The sequence below is a fragment of the Saccostrea cucullata genome, unplaced genomic scaffold (assembly GCF_032062105.1).
Source record: "Saccostrea cucullata isolate Sc308-1 unplaced genomic scaffold, CSIRO_AGI_Scuc_v1 ctg456, whole genome shotgun sequence".
NCBI lineage: Eukaryota > Metazoa > Mollusca > Bivalvia > Ostreida > Ostreidae > Saccostrea > Saccostrea cuccullata.
In genome coordinates, this window is record NW_026927684.1 from 78,809 (window position 1) to 85,897 (window position 7,089).

Sequence of the window (7,089 nt, forward strand, 5' to 3'; positions counted from 1 at the left end):
CGCTTAATTCTATCTCGTTTGTTCCATATAAAATTGAATACACTACTTTTTAATTTTTTTATCAACTCGTGGTCTGGAATCGGTAATATGGAGCCAACATATATTAATTTTGATAAAGTAAAGAATTAACTACACAAGACTTTCCAAAAATTGTTAATTTTCTTTTTTTCCATGATTCAAACAGTTTTTCCATATCTTCATAAATTTTAATCCAATTCAAGTTGTAGCATTGGTCTTTGTTATGACCAATAAAAATACCTAAGCAGCGAACAGCATCATTAGTTACATTTATACCACACACATTTGAGTGCCTATCCTTGAGACTACCTAAAAGTATACATTGTGTTTTATTCAGATTAATTTTTGATCCAGCATGGTTGCAGAAAGTTTGAACACTTTCAATTGCTGTTTCTAATGAGGATATATCTTTTAAAGCTAAAGTTATGTCATCCGCATGTTGTAGATTTTTTATTTCTGGAGAAGTTGCATTTAGTTTAATACCTTTGATATGTTCATTACTTTTTATTTTTATAGCTAATATTTCTGCGACAAATAAAAATAGCAAGGCTGAAATGGGACACCCTTGTCTTATGCCTCTAGACATAGAACAAGTTTTGGAAATCCAACCATTATTTTTTACTTTAAAAGTTGGGTTGGTGTATAAAATTTTTATCCATCTGATAAAGTTTTCACCAAAGTTAAATTTTTCTAGTACTTTGAATAAAAAATTCCATTCTATCGAATCAAAAGCTTTTTCAAAATCTATAAATAACAGAGGTCCTTCACTATTATTTTCCATGCAATGTTCATAAATATCTAAAACTGTTCTAGCATTAATTCCGATATAACGTCCTTTAATATATGCTGATTGTTCATTACTTATCAATTGATCTATAACTTTTTGTAATCTTCTTGCAAATATGAAAGCTATTATCTTATAGTCAGTATTTGTTAAACTTAAAGGTCGATAGTTCTTTAAATCACTCTTGTCTCCTTTTTTAAATAAAACTGTAATAAGAGATATGCGTTGTGAAAAAGTCAACTCTTTATTGTCAAAAACGGATAGCAGTACTTCGTAAAATAAGGAGCTTATAGTGTTCCAAAAACATTTATAAAATTCACACGGTAAACCATCTAAGCCAGGAGATTTATTGTTTTTCATATTAAAAACAGCTTCTTTACATTCATCTATTGTAGGCATTGCATCACATTTTTCTTTCTCTTTATTTTCTAATTCTGGACAATTAACATTTTGTAGATATTCTGATATTTCAGTATTATCAATTGATTTACTACTATAAAGGTTTTCGTAAAAAGTGCACATTTCCTGCAATATTTCAGAATTTGAAGAAAATGTCTTAGTTTCATTTCGTACTTCAAAAATTGTATTATTAGTTTGGTTTTTCTTTTCTAATCCAAGGAAAAAACTTGTGTTTCTTTCGCCCTCTTCTATCCATTGTGCTTTAGATCTTATTTGTGCGCCTTTTGCTAATTCGTTTTGCATTTCATCTAAATCTTTTTCCAGTTTTCTTTTTTCGTTCATATTAATTTGAGCGCTAGGAAGATTTTCAAGTTCATCAATTTTCTTTTCAACTAACTGTATCTTCATTTTTATGTTGTGTTTTGATTGTTTAGCATAATGTATTGAGAAATCGCGAATCTTTACTTTGAATAATTCCCATTTTGAAATTGAATCCAGCGACTTATCTAATTAGTTAAAAATCTTGATGACACCCTAAATATATATCTTAAGATGCCATACTTTAAGCGTGAAAACGTATAACAATCAACAAAATAATATTGATGTAATACCCGAAGCGATCGACAAAAAGGGATTGCAGTAAATCGAAGGTTTTTCTAATGATCGATTTTTTTAACCCGAAAATTTTAATTCTGCAGCTAACAAACATTTAGATAAACTAAACCAAATGACAAAGATAAAAAAAAATTACAAAAAATACACGATTTTTAATCATACCAGAAACGATCGACAAAAGGCGTGTATTTTAAATCTGGCCCTCGTAAACCAAAAAATAAAAAAATACATTTTTATTTTAATAAAATAAAGTCTGTTGCCCCCATCCCAACCCCAATTTATCTAAAATTGTCAAACGACCACTGAAAAATACTGAATATTGTTTGATAATGATGTCGTTGGTATCTCTAGCTTGAGTTGTTCAAAAGTCGTTAAAAATATGTTTTGTTAATTAGTTGAGTTTTAGATAGCATCAATTAATTCTAATGTATTAATTCATTTACAAAGCTTAATATTTTCAATTACTGTACACATTCCTTTACATTGTTATAATATTTTCAGTTATACTTAAAAAAAAAATACTCAGTGTCATCATGCACGAGCAGGACAGGTAGAAGGTAAAAACAAAGCTAAGAAAAACTATAAATTCTCAATCTTGACGGTTTTTAAAACCAAAATAAAGAAAGAACTAAAAATTAACATGTCTCATTTTGTTTTTAATGTTATTATTGTTGCAAATTAACTACATGTCAAACTTAAATAATTCAAAACTTTTTTGAAATTTAATTTTAAATTCATTTTTTATAATAAATAATGTAAAGGAATTTGTGCAGTCCAAAACTGAATTATTTAAGAGTTTTCTTGATTTGAGTTGAAAACAAGAATATCATCAGTCTCGTTTTAAGTCATCATTTCGTAAGCTCTAAGGTCGATGCAATGACTTTATCAGCAAATACAACTTATCATCGAGTCAAATGCTGACTGACGTTTTTCATACTACTTGTTAGGCCATTATTTACAAGATGAGCAAATACTGGAGATTCTATTATTCTGAGCATTTTGATTTTTATACCTGACTACTGGGAGTATTCACTTTTTAAAAGACAAACTATTTTCGCTTATGTGATTATCACGAGTATCTAGTTAACAGTTTTACAATAGGACTTCAGCTCATTTTCATACGACCCCTGATTTGGTTTAATGAAACTTTTTGTCAGTAAACGGAAGGCAAGTGATTAAAATATATTATACAGTAGTCATGTATAAAAATCAAAATGCTCAGAATAATAGAAATACCGGCATTTGCTCGAATTCAACATTTGCATTAAAGATGTTCGTTTAGAACACGAATATAATACAGCACACTTCTATCCACAAATTTGTTATTTCAGTCGTTAGAGCTTCCACGCGATCTGGACCAATGAAAAAATCACTGATTAGTGATCGCTTTCAAACTCCATCTGAATTTTGTATTTTTATTTTGTTTTACAACACATCCGCATACCTCATATATAAATGATATCATTGAATGCATTTTCAACCCATAAATCTTTTGATGACACTTGATCATTTGTTCAGTTGCTGGTACATTACTATTCCCTCTGTTGGTGGTTTAATATGAAGAAATAGAAACAGTAATAGCAAATAATGTTTTAATGTTTTTTATTTAACTTTTTCTCACACTTTTTTTGTACCTCGCCACAATCATAGCTCACATAACCCACAATCTGGGCTAGCCCAAGCACATCTAATTAAACTAATAAATTAAATGCCAAAAAATAACAAGCATGGATGGAATTTTTTTTATAAAGCTAATTTGGAATTTTCATATTCTAACACTATTTAACCTTTGTAGTTTCTTCTACGGGCCTGAGCTTGTGCATAATAAGACGCGTCTTTAACTGGAGCTGCCGCAGCAAACTGTGCTGGCCCGGGCATGCCTGGTCGCCCTGTAGCTCCCTGGGGCCCGCGTTCTCCCTTCTCTCCTGGAACTCCTGGTGCACCTTGGGCACCCTGGTATCCTTGAGGTCCACGTGGCCCTGGTGGTCCATCTGGTCCTTGTGGTCCAGGCTCACCTGCGGGACCCTGAGGCCCTGGCTCACCTGGCATACCTGGGTATCCAACGTCTCCTGTAAAATGAAAAGAGCATTTAATTATAAGCGGTGTTATTTATCTAGAAATACTAAAAAATAAGGAGACCCCTGTACATAAATCGATTCATATGTCAAAGCAAAGTATTATTTTTTGATCATTTTAATGTTTAGCCCCTGATGTTTAGACTTTCAACCATTAAGAATCAATCAATTAGCTTTCTTTTTCCTACCTTTCTCTCCCTGTGGTCCCATGGGTCCCATTGGTCCTGGTAGCCCTGGCTCTCCCTGATCTCCTGGAAGTCCTTGCTCTCCGGGAGCGCCAGGCTCTCCTACTGCTCCTTCGTATCCTTTAAGGCCTTGAGGTCCCTGTGGTCCGGGGGCTCCTGGAACACCTGGGGCTCCGGTTTCACCTGGAACACCTTGGTCACCTTGAGGTCCCTGCATACCTGGTTCGCCTTCTTCTCCAGGAACTCCGGGAGGACCAGTGTCTCCCTTAAATCCTGGATATCCCTGTTTACCCTGAGGTCCGGGAGCACCTGGGGCACCTGGTTCTCCCTTGGGTCCTGAGAAAGATTTAAAAGAATATTAAAAACAAAAACAAGTACAAGTACTGTGATTAAGATTTTTAAAGATTGTTCTGAATCTGTTCTTTTTTATATTCCAAAATTGTATGATATTTTTTTCCTGCTGTAAGCAGAGGCATTTAGCTGTATTAAAGATAATTCTAAATCTCTCTTTTTTTTAATCTTCCAAAATTGTTTAATATTTTTCCTGTATTAAATTTTACCTTATCTCTCTAACTTCTTAAATCAGTGTGCTAAAACTTAATAAAAACACTCAAATAAAGTTTTGTACCCGGGGCGCCCATGGGTCCAACAGGTCCTCTTAAGAAGTAACTACCAGCTCGCTTTCCTCTGCTGTGTGGAGCTGCTGTAAAACGTTTAGGAATAACGTAAATACTACAGTTGATTTAATTCAAAATGAATATTTGATTTTAAAAGAAAGCAGTGATGTATTACAAGAATTATTCCAAATTAAAGTACAAGCGAATGAATAAGTATGCTTTCCAAAATCTTTAAATAAAATTGAAAACATTTCAAACGAAACCAAACCTTATTTTAACTGTTATGAAAAAAACATATTTATATATCCATGCTACCTTGTGTACTTATATTTGAACCATTTCATTTTTTGCTATTTCGTGTAAATACTAGTAATACTTGTAAAAAAAAGACCTATGGTTTCTATTTAATAGATAAAGCCAATGCATTTTTTTAGAAAAAATAATTAATAACGATAGCATTCAACAATTCTGTTAAACAATTATTTTTAATTGCATATGCTTGCATTTTTAAGATCTTTTCATTCTAAAATTATGCCTCCTTAAGAAATACATGTACTTATGATCAAATAAGCTAAATTTTTCCTGGTGTAGTTTCACAAGATAAACTGTTGTTGGTTTGAAAAAAAATAATATATTAAACAGGAAAAACAACTTACTGTGCTCGACCTCCACGATCTCGCTCTGAAGAGTGTTGAGCATCTCTTTCATGGATTCCAACTCGGTCCTGAGTTTGCCTAGCTCTGTTGTACAGTCGCTATTGGGTTTGCCGTACACGGCAGCCCATCCTAGAACGCAGAGCAGCACACAAGTACGCATGGTGATCACAATTCACAGCTGAGTCTGAGACTGAGTGGAACTCACGACTCCCTCTTTTATAAACCCCCGGCCAACTCACACAGAAAAGCCCTGGTGTCGGCAAAAAGTAAATGAGCCTTTGCAAATGTTAAATTTCTTGGGTCTATTCTCTTGATTAATTAGGGGCTCTTTTGGGAGATTCTTTCATGAAAAAATTAGCAAGCATCTTAGCTAACCTGGACGAAATTAAATCAAGAACTACGTGTTCTTTTTATGATAACATAGCATTAATCGTCTTTTTCAGTTTAGAATTTTTTATAAAGCGTTGTATTCCTAGTAAGGACTGACTGTTTAAATTTTAGTTTTATGATGTAATCGAACAGTTTCTCAAAACGTAATTAGACTAAGATGTTTATATGTATGATCTTTACCACAGTATTGAATATATTGTTAACAATTTACAACTTATTTTATTTCACGAAATACAGTAAATACAATGCGGTCATTTGAATGTGTTGTACTTTGCATACTAGTAAGATATGACACTTAACAGTAATAACTAACTTTACGAACCTTTGACATATCTAGAAATACAGGTGAGCATTGTTATACAGGTACATTTTGGTTTTAGTCACGTCAGATTCGTATTTTCTTTACTGGACTTTTAGATTGGTCACTGTTCGTTCCCTTAGAAATAATGATTTAAATTCATTCAAAAATGAAAAACCGAGTGAAATTATCTTTTAATGATCGTAGAAACATATCCATGATATAATTCTCCCGAAAGTAAATATTCATAAAGGATGCACAAATTCGGTCTCTATAGATCGAGCAGCTTAACAAATTGTTATATCAATATGTCTAATTTTACTTGCGCTGATGATAAAAACATTTTACGTTTTCTAAAACTCATAATTGTTATGTAATTGAATTTTTAAGCATGAATCTTATTGCATATGTATACTGTTAAACATTATTCTATGTAAGAGTACATGTTTTATGGATAATTACGCACTTAAGCAGTTTTAATGTTAAATATATAAAGACTTATGGGAAGTTAAAAGTAAGCAATGGGAAGTTAAAAGTAAGCAGGAAATTAAAGGGACGTAGCTACATTAGTATAAATGAAAACTTTCATTTTATTGACATGTAGAAAAGAGCTTAGTGAGATAACATTTCCTCCCTATGCTAAAGATAAAAGCGAAATCCGGGAATTTACAATTACCTTATCACAAGCATGCAAGAAAAAGAAATCGGATTCATCTAATTACAAGTCTAAGTCTGGTCACGGATAATCCATTTCCCACACACGTGTCATTGGGTAACCTCACAAAAACCCCTTTCAAAAAGCAGATTTATTTATTTAATTTTTTAAATTTACTTTCGTCACTAAGTTAATGTACAAGACCTTGATTTAAGTGCAATATATACTTTTTGGTAAAAAAAAATTATGCTTGCACATGTAAATGTATGTACTATACCTTTATTTCCAGACCATCGCAACCTTTTTTCAAACGTATTTATTTCTTTAAAAATGAAAACATTCGAGGATATTTTTTTTTATTCGAAATTTTAAATTGTACTCTAGAGAGATATCCGAA

The 7,089-nt window shown here is 32.3% G+C and overlaps 1 protein-coding gene across 1 annotated transcript; it reads right to left on the reverse strand.

Annotated features, from left to right (window-relative positions):
• Nucleotides 1–3,414: 3,414 nt before the first annotated feature.
• On the reverse strand, nucleotides 3,415–5,552 carry LOC134275210 (collagen alpha-1(XXIII) chain-like). The gene is made up of 4 exons (XM_062757467.1): nucleotides 5,350–5,552; nucleotides 4,705–4,779; nucleotides 4,080–4,412; nucleotides 3,415–3,885 (listed from the first exon to the last, which is right to left on the reverse strand). Exons 1-4 carry the CDS (start codon nucleotides 5,507–5,509, stop codon nucleotides 3,599–3,601), a joined length of 855 nt encoding a protein of 284 aa, XP_062613451.1. The 5' UTR covers nucleotides 5,510–5,552; the 3' UTR covers nucleotides 3,415–3,598.
• Between the last annotated feature and the right edge of the window lie 1,537 nt (nucleotides 5,553–7,089).

What these genes read in the sequence shown, in the direction of transcription:
- LOC134275210 (XM_062757467.1), bottom strand. Translation starts at nt 5,509, where the DNA reads ATGCGTACTTGTGTGCTGCTCTGCGTTCTAGGATGGGCTGCCGTGTAC. An exon ending in GATCGTGGAGGTCGAGCACA is followed by an intron (nt 4,780 to 5,349) that starts GTAAGTTGTTTT and finishes AACGTTTTACAG; the next exon opens with CAGCTCCACACAGCAGAGGA. An exon ending in GGGACCACAGGGAGAGAAAG is followed by an intron (nt 3,886 to 4,079) that starts GTAGGAAAAAGA and finishes TTCATTTTACAG; the next exon opens with GAGACGTTGGATACCCAGGT.